General features: G+C 41.7%; 1 protein-coding gene across 1 annotated transcript in view; it reads right to left on the bottom strand.

Moving 5' to 3' along the window:
- Positions 1 to 22,270, bottom strand: part of MLH1 (mutL homolog 1) — a 45,541-nt gene that overhangs the window by 3,573 nt on the left and 19,698 nt on the right. The window contains exons 10-14 of the mRNA XM_031952508.1: positions 4,917 to 5,010; positions 4,184 to 4,337; positions 3,404 to 3,738; positions 1,962 to 2,098; positions 1,113 to 1,221 (exon numbers count right to left, since the gene is read on the bottom strand). Coding sequence (XP_031808368.1) covers positions 1,113 to 1,221; positions 1,962 to 2,098; positions 3,404 to 3,738; positions 4,184 to 4,337; positions 4,917 to 5,010 — 829 coding nt within the window. The remainder of the gene's footprint in view (positions 1 to 1,112; positions 1,222 to 1,961; positions 2,099 to 3,403; positions 3,739 to 4,183; positions 4,338 to 4,916; positions 5,011 to 22,270) is intronic.

Here is a 22,270-nt window from a genome sequence, read left to right as displayed (position 1 = left end):
TCCCCTTCTCTAACTGATGGAAGGAAATGCTCAAGCTTGGGGACAACAGGGAGCCGCAGACACAGTGCGGAGGGCCAGCTTCAGGAAAGCCCGAGTTCCCTCCGGCCTCAGCCCCTCTGCCTGCCTCCAATTTCCTCATCTGCAAAATGGGACCCCACCAGCTTCGATCCCTCCAGCATGGCCGTGAGGCCTCCATGAGATCGTACTTATAAAGAACTCCCAGTACCTGGCACACAGCAGGAGCTCTATACATGCTTATTCCCTCCCTCCAACAGCCCTGGGACAGAATTCTCTGCCTCCTAGGAGTTGGGGTAACCCAGCCTAGCAGGGAAGATGCAGGGCCTGAGAAGGGCCCCAGAGCCTGCCTTGTATTGCACAGGACCGATAGCTCCATGGAGAGCCCCAGGCTGCAAGGGTTCCCTGCACGGAATTTGGGGGGTGCCTGTCCCAGTCAGACAGGGGCTCTCCAGGGGCCCCAGTCCCTCTGCCACACTCATAACCCATTTCTGGGTTCTCCAGTTTGGGGCAGGACAGTCAGGGCCTGGGGCTCGGGGCCCTACGAGGAGGGGGACCCCAGACCTCTGCACTGTACGTACAACGTAACCCCTGAAAAGTGCTCGAAAGGCCTCCTTAGGGCTCCCGGCCCCATCATGCAGTCACTTCTGGCTCTAAACAGAAGGAGCCCAATTACTGCAGCAAGGTCTCTCCAACCCTTTCCATGCCTGCTGACACAGCATCGGGGACCTAGGGTGCTTCAGGGTGACTGGGCCATGGGCACAGTGCTAGTGACTGCAGGGCCCACAAGGTCGCCCAGGAGCTCCTGCCCAGACAGGGGTGAGATCCCCCCAGGTGGGTCCCTTGGGGGAAGGGCCCCCCCTTGATCCCCCTGAAACTATGGAAGCCCACAGAGGATCCCTTCCCAGGGCCAGAGAGCCTTTGGAAGCCCTGCAGAGGATGGTGCCCCCAGTGGTCCCCCTAAGCGGCCAAAGGCCCTTCCTGGGTTCCCACGACTCGAGGGGAGCAGGTGCCATGCAGTGAGCTCAGGGCCTGGAATACCTGGGGGGCCTGCTTCTTTCCCAGCCGTGCCCCACCCCCATGCCCCGGGGCGTCACCTGAGCTTGGTGGTGTCCAGAAGGTAAAGCTTGGTCTGGTACTGGGCCAGGGCCCACTGAGGGGTCACACAGCCCACAAAGGAGTGATTGCGCAGCATCTCCTGCAGAGCTGAACAAAGACCGACGATGGGCCCTGAGTCAGCCTGGCCCCCAGACCCTGCCTCCCCTCCCCAGGCAACCCCCAGGAGCCCCTCAGCCGATCAAGCTCACAGAGGCCCCTTCTGCTGCCCCTCGGGCCCCTGCTGTGACCCCACCCCTGGGGACCCGGCTCTGGCCAAGGCGAGGATGCTCCAGGTGCAGAGCTGCCAATGGATCAGTGAATGGGGGGCAGGTGGGGAAAGGAAGCCCCAGCCTGAGGGTCAAACAGGGACACGGAAAGAGGGAGTGGCGCTGAGGACCCCAAGGCCGTCTCACCCACCATGTCCTAAGCAGGGCCTCCCTGGCCAACTCTAAGGCCAAACAGACAAGACCCCTGGCCCCTGACAGTCTAAGTGGCAGCATGGTACAGTGGGCACTGGCCCCCAGCTTGGCCAGACTGGATTTGTGGAGAAGGGGCTGACAGAGGGGTTCTGGGCACAGAAGTACTGCCCAGGGCACATGGTAGGGACCTCACTTCACATCCAGCCTCAGGCACCCCCCCCCAGCTGAGGGGGGGTCACTCAGTTTGCCCGAGGGTAGAATGGGACTCATGCTGGCATTTCCCTTCCCCATGAGGAGTCAACAGGACACTCCTCAGAGGCCTGGCCCAAGCCCCCAGCATCAGCCCGTTGCGCTCCTCCCCACGGTGCTCCTCCAGCCGGCTGCATCCCTTAGAAAAGTCCCCTCCCTCCCCGGTCCCCCCCCTTGCACCTTCATGGCCTCTCTCACTGATCTCCTCCTGGAGGGTCAGCACACTGGTCAGCTTGACCACCCTTCTCCTCGGGCAGCAGGCGGCGGTCATTTCCTCCTCCATCGGCTCGACGTCAGAGTCTTCCCTCGGCCGTTTCCTGCGGGAGACGGAGGATGAGGAAGGGGAGCAAGTGAAGCCCCGGGGGGCAGGCCGGCACTGTCCCGGGGTACCTCCCCCCACTATTGTGACCCCAAACTTTTGGGTTCCCTTCCCAACCTCAACATTTGGTGGCCCATACGAGGAGACTCTGGCCTCCTCTGGCTTATCACGGTAAGCCCCCCATTTATTTCTCCCCCATCCTATAGCAGGACACCCCAAGCCAATGGGAGGCTTGTCTGGGTCGTCGGGAGCTCCGCGCTCGGCAAGTTTTCCTGGACTGGGGACGCCCAGACTGGGACATTCTTGCACTTTTTGTCAAAGTTCCTGGGCGCCCCTTGCTGCCCCCCCCCCCCCGGGATGCCAGAAAAGGCAGAAGTGCTAGAAGATGCCTGGCTTTCGGCAGACGGGACCGTTGCCCCCATCCCCCCACCCCCCGTCATTGTGTGCACGTCTGCGTCTCTGTGCAGAACGTCTGTGCCGTGTCTGTCTGTGACCCAGAAAGATTTCAAATGTAGCTATCGAGGAAAACTCCCAGGCTGCAGTCGGAATGCTGGGAAAGTTTCTTGAGCCTCACTTTTTCCCGAGGACCCCGCTCTGGCCAAGCTGGGGTCACACCGAAAAGTTGGCTAATTAAAATGGAAATTACACCGGAGCCGATTCTCCCAAGTTTTGAGAGCAGAACGTCTCGGCCAATTCTCAGAAACGTGAAAGCGACATTTGGGAAGTTGGGCAACTTGTCATTTTAAAGTGGCAAGAAAAATTCCCAAACATTGGGGATAATTCCACAAATTTAGCCCATTTTGAAGGAAAAGATAAGGAAAAACAAACCAGGTAAACAGCCGCTTCTTGCTAACCCTTCCTTGACTCCTATCTTGTCGGGAGTCCCCCTTCCGCTCCTTTGGGAAAGCACCCAGAAGGTATTGGGGGCCCTCTGCCCTCCACTCCCCGGGGTGGTCCCGAGGTCAGGCCCCTCTGTTTGCCCTCTTCTCATCTCAGAACTGGAGGGAAATTCCAGTCCTGCCTCACATGCATAAATAGGGGAAGCAAAAGCGTGGGGACCCCCATGCATCAGTTTTGGGGGCAGTGGGGGTCAGGCTCCTGAGCACTCCCTGAGCCCCGGTACCAGGCACCCCAGCTTTCAGCGGGCTCTGTCCAGGAACTGCCTGGAAGAATTCAGTCTGTTAAGAACCTGAAAGCTAAACTCATCTCTTGCTGCAGCCTTCACTGCAGTTTCCTCCTTGTGAGTGGGGGGTTCCAGCCCCCCCCAGAGGCAGGGACCCTTCGAGCTGTCACTGGCCCTCACCGGTGGGTGCTGATAGCCGGTGGCCCGTCCCTTTCCCTCAGATCTGCTGCCGGCTCAGGGCCCTTGGGTGCCTCCTCCATCTCCATCTCCTCCATTTCCTCCCCAGGCCGGCCAGCCGGGGCCTCCGGCCGCCGCTCAGGACTCCGGGCTGGGGGTTGCCCGGCTGAGGGTCTGCTCTTGGGCTGCAGAAAAGCATCGAGCTTCTGCTCGCGAGAGTCGGTGCGAACCATGTGCTGGGCGTAGACCTTGTCGCCGGCGCCCTGAGTCGAGGCCGAGCCCCCCGAGGCGGGTTTCAGCCCCTCGGTCACGGAGCCGGCGATGCTCGGAAGCAGGGTCTGCATGGGGCAGAGAGCAGGAAGGCTTGGGTGGGGGTCCAGGCGGGACTCGGGTAAGGGGTTAGGCTAGACTTGGCGGGGGGGAGGCGGGGGGGTTGGCCTAGTCTCCATGGGAGTGGCGAGAGGGTCATGCTGGAGAGTCCAGAGTGTTTCTGCTTTGGATCGGTCCCAGAGCTTCATGAAGGATGTTTCTGCAGGGGGTCCCGGGTCCCAACGCCCTGTCCGGGTACCCCGGCTGGTGGGATGCTCCCACATGGGGCAGGGTGCTCCCAGTGGCCCTCCTTGGGGATGGGTCCCAGCAATCATTGGGGGCGGGCCAGGGGTCTCCACTCCCACACCCACTTTGAAGGTTGAGTGGTTCAGAGGTTAGCCACACTGCATCATGGGAAGGAGCCCTGGGCCTGGCAATGTCGGGGGCCCTGGGTCCCCACCCCAGATCTCCCACCTGCGTGAAGTAGGTGCGCGAGGAGTTTGCGCCCAGGAGTCGGCCCTCCACGTGCTGCTGCACGCGCTCCAGGATGCTGTCCTCATGCAGGAAGTGCACCTCGTGCTTGGTGGGGTGAACGTTGACGTCTACGTTCTGGGGGGCGATCTCCAGGCTGGGGGAGGAAGGGGACAGGGCAGGGAGGGTGCTGAGCCTGCGGGCCCCAGGGTGGGCAGGGTCCTTTCTGGGCAGAAGCCGTGACAAGGGCTCAGCCAGGCCAGCGGTCAGCCGGCTGCCCACAGGGCCCAAGCCCAGGGAGGGCACAGCCGTCAGATGGTCAGTCAAGAAACTGCAGTGACTACTCCAAGCTCCTCCCGGCCTGCGGGGTAGAACTGGCTCCAAGCTGGCCTCCATGGGCCCTATGTTGGCCCGCCTTCTGTCAGGCCCAGGAGGAGGGACTAGACCCGCCATCCCTCCTCCCCCATCACTCTGCCCCTCCTTCCTCAGTGATGAGTGGCAACAGCTGCCCATCTGGGGCTCGCCGTCTGACCCCTAGAGCCAGAAATAAAGGGGAGACTTCATTTTGAAATGGATGCCTGCCCCCCGAGGAAGTCCAAGATGCCACAAGCACAGGGCAGCCCTCAGCCCCACACCCGGTGGGTCCTGGTCAGGGAGAGTGGGCTCATGGGCAGCGGGGAGGGGGCTTCTCATTCAGGCCACCGTGCGAGCTGGTGGGCAGCAGGAGCCCACTTACCTCAGGTAAAGAAACGGGTGTGTGTTCTTAGGCAGGTAGGCCGCGTACACGCTCTCCACGGCCTTCTTCAATGCGGTGGATTCGACTAGTCGGTCTGGAAAACAGGACACGTGCCTGTCCGGCTAGAGCCGGACCACGGAGCCCTCGCTCCACAAGCACTGCCCCTTTCTGGCTCGGCCACAGCCCCCCAGAACCCAGTGGGCTGCTCTGGCCCAAAGGCCGCTCTCCAAGAACCGTCTGCTTCCCACCCACACGGAGTAGGCCTGCCCTCGGCCACGCTCTACCACCCCCGTCTCCCTCTGGGCTGTCCCAAGGCAGCCGGACACGCGGGCCTCTGGGCCAGGAGCCAGAAGAGCTGGGCTCCAGTCTCAGCCGGGCCTTCAAGCCCGCAGCACATCCCTGGGGCCCCCTCCGGCACCAAATGCTGCAAAACCATCACCCTAAAGTGCTGGCCCCCTGCTTTTGAAAGTAACAGTTCGCTTATCTCTGGCTACATCCCTTAATGATCCCCAAGGCTGGACTCAGCCCAACGCCGGCCAGTTCTGATAGCCCAAGCAACAGTCCAGCCTCTGTCGCCATGACCATCTCTGCCAAGGAAGGCAGGAGACACATTCGTTCACAACTAAGGACTGGGGCGGATTCCGTGAGCAGTGACCCATTTGGACCCATGCTCGGTCCTGATCAGCATTAATCAGTCGGACGGTCTTCATAAGTCATGAATAAAGAGATTGTTGGAGGGCCCCTCAACGTTAATGCAAAGTTCGCTCTTTTTTCCCAAGCTGGGCTCGCTTCTGGGACCATAAGAACGCTGACAGAGACAGCTCCATCCTGTCTTCCTCAAATTTCTTGTGCAAATCCAGCACAGGGGGGAGAGGGAGGTTGATGCTCTGGAAAGCCCTTGGACTTATTTTTGTACCCAGACCATCCCCTCCTTCCTAACATGAGCAGGTGACCATCCTGTGACCACTTGGTCAGTGGAGATGCTCCATGCCTCACCCTGTGACCCCCAGCTAATACATCATTTTTGACCCACAAGAGCAAGGTCTAACAATAGTCAATACCTAGTAATCTAGTGCTTGGCAAACCCAAAGATCCCACAGCTTCTGGGATAAGAATTCACTATTTGACAAAAATGGCTGGGAAAACTGTAAACTAGTGTAGCAGAAACTGGCCACTGACCATCACCTAACATTGTACACCAAGATAATGTCAAAATGGGTTCATGATTTAGACACAAAGAGTGATATTATAAGCAAATTAGGAGAACAAGGGATAGTCTACCTCTCAGATCTGTGGAAAGGGAAGGAATTCATGGCCAAAGAACTAGAGAGCATTATGAAATGAAAAATGGATAATTTTGATTATATTAAATGAAAAAGCTTCTGTACAAACAAAACCAATGCAGACCAGAAGGGAAGCAGAAAACTGGGGGAAAAAATTACATTCAAGGGTTCTGATAAAGACCTCATTTCTAAAATATATAGAGAATCGATTCAAATTTAAAAGAATATAAACTATTCTCCAAGTGATAAATGGCCAAAGGATATGAATAGACAATTCTCAGACGAATAAAGTAAAATCATTTCTACTCATATAAAAAAATGCTCTAAACCACTATCAGAGAAATGCAAATTAAGAGATACCTCAGAGTATGTATAGTCAGTCTGTATATATATATATACCTCACACCTCTCAGACTGGCTAAAACAATAAGAAAAGATAATGATGAATGTTGGAGGGGATGTGGGAAAACTAGGACTCCAATTCATTGCTGGTGGAGTTGTGAAGTGATCCAACATTCTGGAGAGCAATCTGGAACTATGCTCAAAGGGCCATCAAACTGTGCATCCCCTTTGACCTCGTAGTGTTTCTACTGGGCCTGCATCCCAAAGAGATCATAGGAAAGAGAAAAGAACCCATATGTGCAAAAATGTTTGTGGTAGCCCTTTTTGTAGTAGCAGGGAACTGGAAACTGAGTGGATGTCCATCTGTTGGAGAATGGCTGAATAAGTTATGGGATGTGACTGTTATGGAAGATTATCATTATATACAGCAATAGCAAAATTATAGGATGATCAATTCTGATGGATGTGGCTCTTTTCACAATGAGGTGATTCAGGCCAATTCCCATGATCTTGTGATGGAGAGAGCCATCTGCACTGGAGAGAGACTGTGGGCACTGAGTGTGGCTCACAACAGAGCACTTTCACCTTTGTTTTTGTCTGCTTGTTTTTTGTTTTCTTTCTCATTTTTTCCCTTTTTGATCTGATCTTTCTTGTGGAGCATGATAAATGTGGAAATGTGTACAGACGGACTGCACATGTTTAACATATATTAGATTACTTGCTGTCTAGGAGAGGGGATTGGAGAAGGGAGGGAGAAAAATTTGGAACAAAAGGTATTACAAGGCTGAATGCTGAAACTACCTTTACAAGTATTTTGAAAATAAAAAGCTATTATCTAAAAAAAAACAAACAAAAAAAAAAACAAGGTCTATCAACCAATGAGATTCTTTATTTTGCCATGCCTCTTTTGCATATGTAGGTATCAAATTCTATAAAAACAAGGTACTAGAAGAGGATATGAGATCATCAGAAAGACTTGGGATTCACTTCATTAGAAGGGACCATGATCCCTGGCTCGAAGTTCTCCCTCAGGCCCTCCAGATGAAACAGTGACACACAGACCTCAACCTTTTTTGGCTGGCTCCTGCAAGGGACTCATATATATATATATATATATATATATATATATATATATATATATATATATGTATGTATAAAAATATAGTGCATAGCAGGTCGATTTTGGACAGTGGTTCCCCAATGGCCCTGGCCCTGGGAGACTGGATTCCTCTCCTTGTCTGTCCTAAATTCTCCAAGTCTGAGATAAATGTCTCTTAGCTAAAGATTGAGTCTACTTTGATTTATCTTAAATTCATTTTGTTTAAAAAGGGTCGCCGACTGGGCTAAGGTTAGGGACTGTTTCTGAACTTTTGACTAATATGTCTAAATTTATAAGCTCTTGAAAACGCAAATTCTATTTTCATAGAAGATAAATATATCATAAACAATAATTATTTATTTCAATTTATATATTTGTATAGTTAACATTAATATTAAATGTAGCTAGTTATAAATTAATAAATATATTTACATAATTTAAATTTATATAAATACTAAAAGTATAAATTTTTAAAAATAAAAATTAGATTAATTTAAAATTTTTATACCCAAGTTATTGGTTTTTTCCCTTTCCACTTACTTTCATTTTGTAAACACCAGAGAGAGTCAGCAGTAGAAATTCTAGTTCCTCATTTTCAGTTAGCCATTTAGCTAATTTAAAAATTTCCTGTAGGCAGAGTTAAAGTAATTTTTTACCTTCAAATTCTTTTATGAAGGAGTAACTAAATCATTTCTGTCATTAGAAGAGAAATCTCTAACACTGGTTGACAGGGAACTCTTCGGTGGCTCACAATGGGAAAGAATTCCATCTAAAAAGATGCTATGACCATCCTCAGACAGGTAGGGTTGGGGGGATGATTCCCCCACATAGGCTCTGATACCTCCTTGAAGGAGCAATAATTCAGGCTAGACCCAACAGCCTTAGGGAAGAGATTCCCTACCTCAGGGGTAAGCTGTCTAGGCCTGTGACCATCCTGGGAACAACCCCACCCTGTTCTGACCCGAGAAGAAGGTTCCTTTTAGTTTTACAGATATGAGGAGAGGGCTCCTTTTCATTTTGTGAATAAGGTTATTATCACTTATATTTACTTAGGATTAAGTCAGTCACTGTCAATCAGAACTAAACTGTTAGGAAGTTTTAAGTGAAACCATCTTCAGAAAGGAGTAAAAGTGGATAGAAGTGGAATTCATTTTGCCTTCTGTTGTTTAATGCTTTTAAGTAACCCGGGGGCACCAAGTATATTCTGGTTGAGACTCCTGAATGAAGATGAATCTCAAAGTACTCCCAGAAAAAAAGAAACTTGTTTTGAAATCACAAAGCAACCGAAGATATGAAGGTATGTGAAACTTAATGAAAATACTTTACTTTAAATCAATTGTTTAGGTAAATTAAAAACACAGTAAAACTTGTGTTGAAATCATTAGTGAAATAAGTTCAAATAATATAAATAAGGCTAAGGGAAGTTGAGGAAAGATTTACTAAAGATAAAATTAAGCAAATATATGTGTATATATAGATATGAGAAAGAAAGAAGAATAAATTAGGGGCGTGCACACATAATAGAAGGTACCACCATTTAAGGTCTCCTTAGGGAGCAAAATTCTGTAAAAACAAGAGGTCATTAGGAATCGGGATCATTAAGTCAGCAAGCACAAAAAAAAAAAAAAAAATGCCTTTGAGAAAGCTGGCCAGTGTTCCATTAAGAATGAATAATAAAGAAGAGAGTAATAATAGTGACTTACTCTTGGGAAGAAGAGCAGAGACCTGCTAGGGCACTAATATATATGACATTCTGGAGCCCTACTTGGGTTTTGGCCATTGGCTTTTGGGCACTAATAAGAAATATGTGTCTGAATGCTTTTAGAGCATCAAAGAGATTAATTTTGAGGAGGTAGATGATTTATTCTCCACTCATCCTGCTTACTGACAGCTATGATACATACAATGAGGAACTTGTGGGGCTGAATGAGTTGAGGTTTTTTTTGAGTCTATTTGTCTATCACTTAAAAAACTATGCGATTATAGTTAATCCTAATTGCCCAAAGGCCCTTAAAGAAGTTGATATGAATTATGATGTATAACTACTAAAGAGCCCAAAGGGGGTCTACTAAAGAAATTAAGTATTTAGAAGAAAAAAACAGTAGTATTATATAAGGAAGTAAGGAAAATTGGAATGAATAAATGGATAAAGAAAGGTGGAGTTCGTTTGCTCTGACAGCCTAAATTCAGGTTTTGGAAGTAGAGGGTTTTGGGTTTTAAAGATGTGATTTCAGAAAGAGTCTTAATCCCACTGAAATAAAAAAAAATTGAGGAATTTTTTTTAAAGCAATGCCCTTTGACGGTTGCTGCCTGTCTCCTTTTCCCCAAGCAATGTAAGACAACAAATTAAGTTTCATAAAATGCATATTAATTAATTGATAAAGAAAGCATTATTTCTGTGCTCTGGTTTAGATAATCATGCTAAAGGATTAGTAATTTAGAAACTGAAAGGAATTCAGTTGGGTCTTTGGGTAATTCAAAAGAGCAGTAATGGGAAGATGGGAGTGTCACCATGAATTTTTTTTTCTATAACTCAATGAAAAATAAGGGAACCTCGTAGAAAATGAAGTTTACTTATTGACCCTAATCATTATAAATCAAAACTGATTGGTCTGAAATTATTGTAATAGTAGTAAATTAGAGAATCTAATTAGTCCTTGTATATACAAAGGGGATAATAAATATTTACACCTATCTCCCTGGATTGTTGGGAAAAATGCATACTGTAATGCTCGGGCCTTGTAGAAACACAAGTAAAACAAAATGCTAGGCCATTTTTTAATTGGCATGAAATTGAGAAATTATAAACGTGAACTATTACTTAACACAAGCTTAAGCTTTCAAGCAACTTTCAAGACATAAAAAAAGCCTACCACTTGATAGGCCCCACATAAACTACTATGGATAGCATAAAAATGCCAGGGATAATAAGATAAATGACTTCCTATGAAGTGATAAGTTTGAAAGGTATTTAACTAAATTATCACCTGGAGATGTTTAAATAAGCCAAGAGAAGCTGCTAAAGCAAGCTTCTTCCTTTTTTCAATCTGAATAATTTTATATTAGCAATACATCTGTTACATGATTACTGGAGGATATTTTGTTTTTTAAAAAACTAGCCACAACATAGCATTTTCACTCTTTCTGTTGTTATGTGCTTGCATTTTTGTTTTCTTTCTCAGGTTTTTTTTTTCCTTCTTGATCTAATTTTTCTTATGCAGCAAGATACTTGTATAAATATGTATACATATATTGGATTTAACATATTTAACATGTATTGGATTACCTGTCATCTAGGGAGGGGGTGGGGGGAAGGAGAGAAAATTTGTAACAGAAGGTTTTGCAAGCGTCAATGTTGAAAAATTACCCATGCCTATGTTTTGTAAATAAAAAGCTATTAAAAAAACTAGGAAAGGATAATCATGATAGTAAATGACTTGCTGTTGGTAGAGAAACATGGTAAAATCCTTTGTCTCTGAGGCTCCTTGGGATGAGCCCTATGACAGATTATTGGGAAGTCTGTCATTTGAGAAAGTAGGGCCTCTCCCACTCAAAATGGCAAAATGAAATTTTTGAATAAGTGGGCATCATATGGGATCATTTGGAAGCTCATGTGCTTGTGTCTTTTGGTGCTGTTCTTTGGAACTAATAGTCACTGTGTGCGAATTGGTGGTGAAGAAGTCCAAAGAGCAATACAGGGCTAAACAGGGCTCTTGGGTCTGGGGGAGAAAGGTAAGCCCCAGATAAATTCTTTTAGCAGGACTGTCCCTGTCCAACTTGTGGGGTTTTAATGGGTTTCCCTTTCAAGTCCCAGCTGCGGGGGGCCCTCTGTTAGCTTGTAGCCCAATTGAGCTCTTACAGAAAAAGAGGGGTTTTGTACCCAAGTCAGGCCTTGAACAGTCCACTCCCTAGTCTAAAGCCACAGTTCCTTCCAACTCCACAGTTTTCACCAAGGAAATTGTGCCCAGGTCGGACCCGCTTGTCAGACCCCCAGGGGACCCCATCTCCCCGGCACCCCTCTGGGTTCTAGAAATGCTCTCAGGTGCTCCCTTTGGCTTTGTCTGCAGACCAGGGTGGGGAGGGATGGTGGGGAATACATTCTACATGAGACTTGGAGGCTAATCTAGGAGAAGAAATAATCATTATTTAGCCCCAGGTGGTAATTAGTGGAATGCTGCAGTTTGAAGAACTGTCTCTTGGGACTCGAATTTGCTGCTATTCTCGGCCTTGTATCCAGGTAGAACCGTCCGACCCTTCCCAAAGAGAAAGGCCCCGTGCCCCCGCAGATGCCCCGGGCGGAGGTCTGTCTCTGGGCCTGGCAGGAGAGCAGCCTGGGGAAGGCACAGGGAGGAAGCTCTCGTCCCGTCCCCATCTTGGTAAATAAGACATTTTCCTCACTGGCTAATTCCGAGCCTGGCAACGACATCCTGTCATATAATTGGCTGCCTGTGACTCATACCTGCAATCCGACAGAACTAATGCGGCGGCTGCCATCCGAGCTCCTGCCTGTGACTCAGATCTGCAGCCCCCCGGCCCCCGGCCCTGCCTTTCTCCTCAGAGAGAACCGCCACTGCTAAGGGCAGAGAGCAAGCAAGATGGAACTAATTGGGGACTTGTGATGAAGTTCTCCCTGCCAGGGTAATGGGGAATCATTCTGAATTGTCATTCAAAGCACAAACAAGAGAGACCATAAAACCCATCACTGGTGGGTTATTTCGTTTACAAAAGACATTCTCTCTAACATTCTTTCATTATGATAATGAGGAGTGAGAAACTTGATACAATTTTGAAAACTGTTTTAAGAATTTTACATGTAAAAAATTGAAATATTTGTCTAATAAGAGAAAGAAAGATTCCTTTTCAAATTCAGGCCTTCAGGATGTCACAATTGAAATTCTCTGAAGTTTCAGGTGAATTGTAAATTTTGCATATAATTCTTCATATAGCTCTATTTTATAACTGAGTTTCAGTTAAGTCTTGGCAGCTGAGACATAGATCCAGAAAGAATAAGTACCTTCAAAGTAGACCTAACCACACATCTTGTTTTAGAAATATAAAATTAAAGAGCTCCTACTTTTTTTCATCTCCATCAAGGATATGTGGTCCTTTATAACACAATCTACCTAAAACTCAGAAGCTATGATTATTGGAATTTGCTATTAAACCTCTTGGTTTTTTAAATGATTATTATTTTGAGTATAACTTCAGGCATAATTAGGAATCCTAACAGACCAATGATTCATGATGCCACTAACCCTTTGGAGTTGACATACATGGATTACAGGTGAAGATGGATAATAATGGTGGGAGAATGACTCAATGTGGGGTGAGGTAGGATTATTTTAACTCACTTTCCACCATATAAATTTCTTCTTGAATGGAAACTATCCTACCTTTTAAGCCTGGCTCAATAAAATTGGCTTTATGACTCTAGCTTGGAATTGACATGAAGTTAGAGAAGCATTTTCCCTTACTATACAATGTCTCTAATTTCTTTCTGTAGCAAATTTCTATAATCATGACAGGTTACCACTATAAATACAGTATCAAATCATTATTTCATAGGTTAATACTAGAGCACATCTGAGTTATTTTACAATTTGAGCTATTTAGCCTAAAATTTTAGTCCTTCCAAAAATCAATGTGAGAATAATATTGTCATAACAGTTTATGGTGCCAAACTGCTGTTCAACTAATCACTGAGTCTAAAATAAATGACTCCAGTTTTGGTTTAAAAAAAAAAAACTTAAGGAGTAATAATAGAATATCTAGTGCTCCCCAAATGGGAAAAGCCAATTTTATTTGGGTTTATTATTACTATCTGAATATTGAGCACGTCTTAAAATGTGAACATGTTTTATTACAAATAACTTATTTGCTATGTCCTGTACTGAAACTGACTACTCAATGTATTTGTACCACCCATCCCAGAACAGGTTCTGACAACTGCAGTTATTATAGAAATTTAAAAATTAATTCAGGTGTGTATCAGAGATCACCAGTGCATTTTTTAGAAGTCGCTTGGGCAAAATCTCATCCTCCTAGGGAAGGGATGAGCATCTAAAAGGAAACAGCTAGAGTGCTATTTTTCAGTTGTTTTTAATAAATGTCATTTTTGGCCCTCCAAGAGCAAGGTCTATCAATCAAAAAGATTCTGTATTTTGCCATGCCTCTTTTGCATATTTGGGTATTAAGCCCTATAATATAACAAGGTACTGGAAGGAAGAGGCATCTCAGTTTGTGAGGATGACCAGAGGTCTACTTGTGAGGATGACCAGGGGCCTAAAGTGCCCCTGGCTCAGAGAGTTCTGCCTTAGTCTTTTTTATTGCAGGTTGGACAATATTAATCCCCACAACTCAGAATACTTTCTTTTATATTTCCAAGACTTCTGAAGGCCGAACTCAACTTCTCTATCTGATCCAACCTAACCTTACAAGGAAATTAAAAATCAGGGCAGACAATTCTCAAATTAGAAAACTAATGCATGGTTGGTGGAGTTGTAAACTGATCTAAGTACTACTCTGGAGAGCAATTTGGAAGCCCAAGGAGCTTGCGCACAACCTTTGAGACTGTATCCCAAAGGAATCATAAAAGGGGAAAGACCCACACGTAGAAAAATGTTTGTAGCAACTTTTTGTAGTTGCAAGGAATTAGAAATCGAGGGAATGCCCATCAATTGGGAAATGGCTGAATAAGTTATTATACATTTATTTTTTTAATTATAACTTTTTATTGACACAACCCATACCTGGGTAATTAGTTATTATACATTTAAAAGAATATTGAAATTCTCAAGTGCTATCATTTAAGGCTATGATATAAAAACCCTGATCAAAGTGTCTTAAAAGACAAAAAATATGAATCTAAAGGAATATTATTATTCTATAAAAAATGGTGAACAGGCTGATTTCAGAAAAGCCTGGAAAGACTTATATAAACTGATGCTGAATGTAGTGAATAATACCAGGATTATATTGTACACGGTAAGATAATATTGTACCATGATCAACTAACTATGACAGATTTTGCTCTTTTCTCAGCAATACAATGAGCCGTGACAATTTCACAGACTCATGATGGAAAACACTATCCATATCCAGAGAAAGAAATATGGAGTCTGACTACAGATCAAAGCATACTATTTCTACATTTTTTTGTATTTTTCTTTTTCTTGTGGTTTCTCCCTTTTGTCCTGATTCTTCTTTCAAAAAACATGACTAATGTAGAAATGTTTAATATGACTGTATGTTTCTTATCTTAGGGAAGAGAAAGGGAATAAGGAGAAAAAAATTTGGAACTCAATATTTTTTTTAAATGATTTAAAAAATTTTTGTTTTCAACATTTATTTTTATAAGATTTTGAGTCTTATAAGATGTTGAAAATAAAATTGTTTCTAAAAATTATTTTTAAAAATGTTTTCAAATATTTTATTATTTTTAAATGTTTTAACAAATAAAAAATTAGAATTTTTTTAAAAAGACAAAAGATAATAATAAAAATGAAACAAAACAGCCAAAAAAAAAGTTATCTCAAGCAAGTAATTTTAAATCTCAATTATGATTTCTGTATGTTTTTGTCTGAGTTTTCTTGCTGTCTTGTTTAAGTTTACAGTTTTGGAGGAAGAATCAGAGAAGGAATTTCTTGAAATAAAAATTCCTTTTTTTTCCTGCCTATGGTGGGACTTTAATTGCAGCTCCCAGCTGAAAATATGTCAGACCAAGCAATCTGTAGCTTAGCTGTACCTTGTAAGGGCTGATTGCTAGGAACAAGTCCATCATCTCAAGTGAGGTTAATTAATGAGCCACTTAAAGACACTAGGATTATTTTAAATTAAATCTAGAGAACTATCTTTAGCTGATCTCCAATCTCCCTTCCTCCTTCCCCCCAAATCTTACATCAGGCTAATGTGTTTAAAACTGCAAAAATAAGGGCTTTTGTCTTTTAAGACAATTTGATCAGGGTTTTTATATCACTATTTCAATAGTTTCTTTTAAATGTATAACATGGTAAAAGCTGTTTCTGTAAGCAATGTTGGTAAAATTAGGAGAAAAATACAGTTCTTTTGGTCTGCAAATGATTAAATGTTAATTCTCCTCAGATTCTAAAAGGGGAAGAACAGCAGGACAAAGAAGAGGGTGAGGATGACTTTTGTGGAATTTAGAAAAATGTTTCTGTCAAGCAAGCTAACAAGCTTTTTCTAAGTCATATTTTGAGGTTCAAAATGGAGGTCACTATGTGTTCTAAGCACCTCTATTCTGTGAGAAGGGGAAAGGAAGAATCTGATAAGAATATATTCCTAAATGTAACATAATTTATTATAATTAAAATCTGTTCTATACCATCACTTTTAAAAAAGTCTTTTGCCATAAACTAGCTGAAAATAGGGAATCCCATAATATGAAATTCTTGAAATAATTAGTCTTTGTGTAAAATATAACACTAAATCATTAAAATTACATATTAAGGTTATTTAAGATATTGTTTGGAAAACAGATTCAGATGGGCTTTATTATTGTCATTGTGTGGTTTTAAGCCAAGTTACTCCAGTGATATGATTTGTAATATGTATAAAGATAATACCTAACATTATTTTAATAATTTATTGTATTAAAAATATTGTTAGAGGGACAGCTAGGTGGCGCGCAGTGGATAGAGCATCAGCCCTGAAGTCAGGAGGACCTGAGTTCAAATATGACCTCAGACACTTAACATTTCCTAGCTGTGTGACCCTGGGCAAGTCCCTTAACCCCAATTGCCTCACCAAAACAAAAAAAAATCAAAAACAACAAAAATAAATATATTGTTAGAAATGTGAATTTAAAAAATTCTTTTGGAATATAGACTTGTTAAAAGACTGATGTAAAAAAATCAGCAGAAAATTTTGTAACTGAGGGGGTCAGTACTTTTAGATTTCAGGATCTAGTCTGATCTTTAGTGCAGTGATTTGACTTCAATTAAGAGCCAGAAATTGCAAAAGAAAAAAAAAATTTAAAGCTAGTCTTTAACTAGCTGTAGTCTAAGAGTAGATAGAGTTGGATAATCGTCTGATTTATCTTGTCATCCACCTTTCAGGATAAATCTGTAGGAATCCTTATTAAATCTAATCCTACATAAATACTAGATATGGTAAAAAAAATCTTGATTATTGTGATTTGTGATTATTATATAAGTTCTTAAATGTTTCCTTGTATTGTTCAATTATTTAATTATTATTTAAGCCAACTTTTTAAACTCCTACGAAAACTCTGGAGGGTTTCTGCTTGGAGATATTGGCCATACCCTGACAGCATTAAGGTCTCTTTGCCTGGGCCCCAAGGTAGCAGATAATATTTTGGCCCGGCACATTTTAAGCCAATCTGAAGATAACAGGTATGATTTCAAACTGTTGATAAAACTTGATAGATATTTTCCATTATATGCAGCCTGAAATTCCCCAGAGGATGGAAAAGGGGAGCTGAAATGTTTAGAGCCACTCTTTGATAAGTTTCAAAAGTAAAAGGAAGCTCTTTAAGGCTTTAAGAAAGCAGAGGAAAAAGTTATACAGAGCTGGGAATTGTCACATGCCCCAAGGGAAAACAAAAGGAAATACATGAATTTATGGATTACAATCCTTTTTTTTCTTTTAAAGTGCTAAGTAAGAATATTGGTTGGGCCTTAAAAATTAAAACATTACCATTGGCAATTATAAATTCAGATTTGATTTAAGCTAAAATCTGTCCTAAAGGAAATAAACACAGGAGCTCTCTTATTAGGATTGTTATGGTAAATTACAACCTAATAAAAGAAGATATTTGTGATTTAGCACTAGCCGTTTACCCCCAAGAAAGAATTCTATTTACCTCAGTTGATTATTGTCTAAGGAGAGGATCACATGATTGTAAAGGGCTTAACAATGCCTGGCAAAGGGCAAACTCTATATGAATGTTAACCGTTTTTAATTCTCTCTTTAAGTAGATGCAATTGTTTTATACTTGAGAACATTCTAATGGTTTTTAGATAATGCCAATGTTGATGAGATGAATGATTTTCTATATAAAGTAATGTAAAGGGCAGACACCTGAACTGAGGCGATCTGATTGGTAATAAGTTTCAAATACATGATATCGCTTAGGGTACTTGTTGCTTCCAAATTTTCTTGTATTCTGTAATCGGGTAAACTGACAACAATTTCTCTAGGACATAGATGTTTTAGATTTAGAGTTGTACAGTTTTATAAAAGAGTGAATGGGGGTGGGGCCAGCTGCAGTGATTAGAGCACTGGCAGGGGGAGCAGGAGGATCTGGGTTCAAATGTGCCTCAGGTACTTGACACTTACCAGCAGGTCACTAAACTGTGATTGCCCCATGGGAAAAAAAAATAAAGGTTAGGAAGCTGTCAGGCCATTCTATTAGACCAGTTGACCATGGGCTGCAATATTCTGAAGTACTGTAATTGAACAACTTAAACTTCTAGTTTTACTTGTACTGAAAAGGAAATTTGACCTAAAATTATTTGGCTCTCACTTACAAAAATTATGAGATTATAAACGGAGTTACTGTCATAATGTTAAACATCTATCAAGTATTCACATAGGTATTTTAAAGGAAAATTACTAATTGGACACAGAAAAGGACTTGTAAAATCTTCTTTGTAAACCTAATAGGATTCTAAGAATCATCTAGTCATTAATTCTTATCAACTTTGCGAGAGTTCTGTGTTGGGAATTGGTGCACAAAGTGGGGTTTAATTTTCAAGTCTGCTTTATCTAAGGATATTTTAATATTATTTGTTAATTTGGAGGTTTATAGAGACAAAGAGGAAGAAAAAAAATCAAGTAAAATTTTAAAGGCCTGGTAAACTTTGTTTAAAGCTAAGTTTTTGGCTTAGAAAAATTTAACGTCCCCCTACTGTAAACACCTTTTGACTAGAGCAAGTTTGTAAAACTAAGTTAATTTTGTGGTAATTAGGATTTTATTTTGTTATAATATTTTAGGGGTTTATGTTTCTTAAAGACATTTTACACCATCTTAGTCTTGATAAATTTCTACTCTAAAGATATATTTTGATTTAAAGTTGAATAAGAGATCTGTCATTTTAGAGGTTTCCAACTAATTAATAGTTCATGATAATTTAGTGATTATCCTTTTAATATCAGGATAAATTTTAAGCTGTCTTTAAGAAAGGGGGATATTTTTAGGAAAGAATGTTTAAGTAAAAAAAAAAATACTTGTAAAAGACTGTGATTTTTTTGAAAGATCAATCAATTTTATGTGTAAGGTAATTTATTGCAATAATTTGATACTATTGATAATAATTATGTCCAAATCTACTGTGATTAGTGAATCTTGATTGTTTGAGCAGAAAGCTCTTGGGGAACCCTGAAGAGTCTTTCTGAGTTTCATTCTTGACTGTGCTGTATCCTGGGACTGTCCATAAATGGACACTTGTAGAAAAAGATCAGTTAGCAACTCAATGGAAGCAACACCTGAGATCTAAAGCTAGTGAAGGTCTGTCCCTGGGAATAAAGCAGGGAGGTTACCCTGGGAAAGCTAAGCTTGGGCTTTCTTAATTCATTTCTCCTACGGGATATCTGCTAGGCTACTTAGGGTAATGTAGGCCCTAGGACCCACTTTGATGCTCTTATAAGCATGTTCCTGCTTATAACTCTCATAGTAAATTTCTATTATCAGGGTAGACAAACAGTGGAAGTTTTTCATTGCAATACCGAATCTATTTGTTATTAGTTTAACACTTAAGTTCCCAACTGAGAAAAATCTTACTTATTTTGATCTCAATTTGCTGTCTTCCCATGGCAAGAAGTGAACTGAGTGCTTGAACCTGTCGTGTATAAATTCACGCCTTCAGAATATCATTAGGCAAAGGTAAAGAAGTCTGTAAAACAAAAGATGTGACTCTATTAAGCTGTAAAGTCAGGAACCTCTTTTGTTTTTGTTTTAAGGATTAGGATTTTTTTTAGATGGTTATGTTAGCAAAGAGCTGTAACTCAAGAGCTATCTTGTATCACCCTAATGATATATCTGATGTTACTTATGTTTGTCCTTTATTCTGGGATTATAATATGTAGAAATACATGCAAATTACTTAAGATTCATCCTAAAGATGATCCCTTTGTTTAAAAGGATTCTGGGCGCAGTAATGTCCATTTTTTATGGTTATGTCCATTTGAATATGGTTAATAACTCAATGTTTTACTGTGTATCATTTAGGATTATTATACTAACACATTTCAAGTCTTTTACTGTTTGTTATTAAGTATCTTAAAACAAAATCAATTGTGTAATGTTGAATTTAGGAATAAAAAACATCTACTTAGCATGAGTACTAGTTATACCAAGATAAATTGTGATTTTTCTGTGATGAATCTCTAATTGTTACCAATGTGAGATTATAGTCAATACTTGTTCCTAGGCTATGTGGTCCTGGAGGGCTGAATCTACCTGATTGTCTGATTATCAGAATTTGCTTTTGAAGACCTTATGGAATGGCTAATTGATATTATTCTAAGTCTGACTACAGGTATGATCATCAAAGAATGCTGTTGAGCCAATGATTCATAATGCCAGCAACTCTCTGGGATTTATATACATGAAGTGCAGGTGAAATTCTCTTGGGAAAGATTGGGAGGATGAATATTAGCATGGGCTGAGATAGAAGCCTCCTGACTCAATTTCCCCAATATCACGTTTCCTCTTGAAAATATCCCATCTGCTGACCAGTTCTGATGGATCAGGCCATCCTCAGCAACGAGATCAACCAAATCATTTCTAATGGAGCAGTAATGAACTGAACCAGCTATGCCCAGAAAAAGAACTCTGGGAGATGACTAAAAACCATTACATTAAATTCCCAATCCCTATATTTATGCACACATGCATTTTTGATTTCCTTCACAAGCTAATTGTACAATAATTCAGTCTGATTCTTTTTGTACAGCAAAATAATGTTTTGGTCATGTATACTTATTGTGTATCTAAGTTATATTTTAATATATTTAACATCTACTGGTCATCCTGCCATCTAGGGGAGGGGGTGGGGGGGGTAAGAGGTGAAAAATTGGAACAAGAGGTTTGGCAATTGTTAATGCTGTAAAGTTACCATGTATAAATCCTGTAAATAAAAGGCTATTAAATAAAAAAAAAATTAAAAAAAAAAAAAAAAGAAAATATCCCATCTGCTGATCCAACCAATCTGAAGGATAATCTGGAAATAAGCCCAAAGCTGTGCATCCCTTTGATCCAGCAGTGTCTCAACTGGGCCTATATCCCAAAGAGATCTTAAAGGAGAGAAAAGGACCCATGTATGCAAAAATGTTTGTGACAGCCCTTCTCATAGTGGCAAGAAACTGGAAAATGAATGGATGCCCATTAATTCGAGAATGACTGAATAAATTATGGTATATGAATGTTATGGAATATTATTGTTTTGTAAGAAACAACTAGCAGGATGATTTCAGAGAGGCCCGGAGAGACTGATGCTAAGATGAACTGATGCTGAGTGAAGTGAGGAGAACCAAGAGAACATTGTACATAGCAACAGCAAAATTATGACTGTAACGGATGCAGCTCTTTTTAACAATGAGGTGACTCAGGTCAATTCCAATAGATTTGTGATGGAGAGAGCCTTCTGCACCCAGAGAGAGGACTGTGTGCACTGAGTGTGGATCACAACATAGTATTTTCACTTTTTGGTTGTAGATTGCTAGCTGATCTTTCTTGTGCAGTGTGATATATGTGGGAATATGTACAGAAGAATTGTACATGTTTAAAATATATTAGATTGCTCACTGCCTTGAGGGAGGGAAAAAAATTTGGAACAAGGTTTTGCAAGAGTGAATATTGAAAACTATCTTTGCATGTATTTTGAAAATAAAAAGCTGTTATTATTAAAAAAAAAAAAAAAACAGAAGAAGAAAAAGAAAAAAAATCCCCCGTCTGGCTGACTTTAAGCCTGGCCACTTATATTCTGACTGGAACTGACATCAAGACAAGGGGACACTTTCCCTTATATTCTTATGCTTTTTTATAGTAAATTTCTGTAGTCCTATCAGATGATCAGTATGAACACAATATTAAATCTTTATCTTACAGGCTAATACTGGAACACATCAGAGTGACTACAACAAGATGAAGGTTTCAGATTTGAGGTATTTGTCCTAGAATTTTGGTTCTTTCTATGTTCCAAACTACTAAATTCAGTATTTAGTCTTGATATTTGTTATTAGTTATAGATTCCTTTTAAGTTAAGGTCCTTTTATTTCTCATAATGGTATGGTATAATCAGGCAGATGATGCAAAAATTAATGAACATCCTAGCTGCCTCAGTTTTGTGTTAAAGAAAGGAATATCAAGAGACATCCACTTTTGTTAGTGGTAATTCACCTGAACATGGTTAGAAGTTGAAAATGTTTTACTATAAATAACTTACTTGATATAAACTTCTTTAAAATTAATTATTCAATGAATTTACAGATCCCATTCCTGAACTTTTTGTTACAATGGTAACTTTTTTTTTTTTGCTTTCTTCTTTTCTTTTCTTTTTTTATTTCATACCTTTTTATTTACAAGTTATATATATATGGGTAATTTTACAACATTGACAATTGCCAAACCTTTTGTTCCAATTTTTCCC

Source organism: Sarcophilus harrisii, chromosome 1, assembly GCF_902635505.1.
Source record: "Sarcophilus harrisii chromosome 1, mSarHar1.11, whole genome shotgun sequence".
Classification (NCBI taxonomy): domain Eukaryota; kingdom Metazoa; phylum Chordata; class Mammalia; order Dasyuromorphia; family Dasyuridae; genus Sarcophilus; species Sarcophilus harrisii.
The sequence above is the reverse complement of the archived record's forward strand: the minus strand, read 5'-3'. Positions and strand labels throughout refer to the sequence as shown.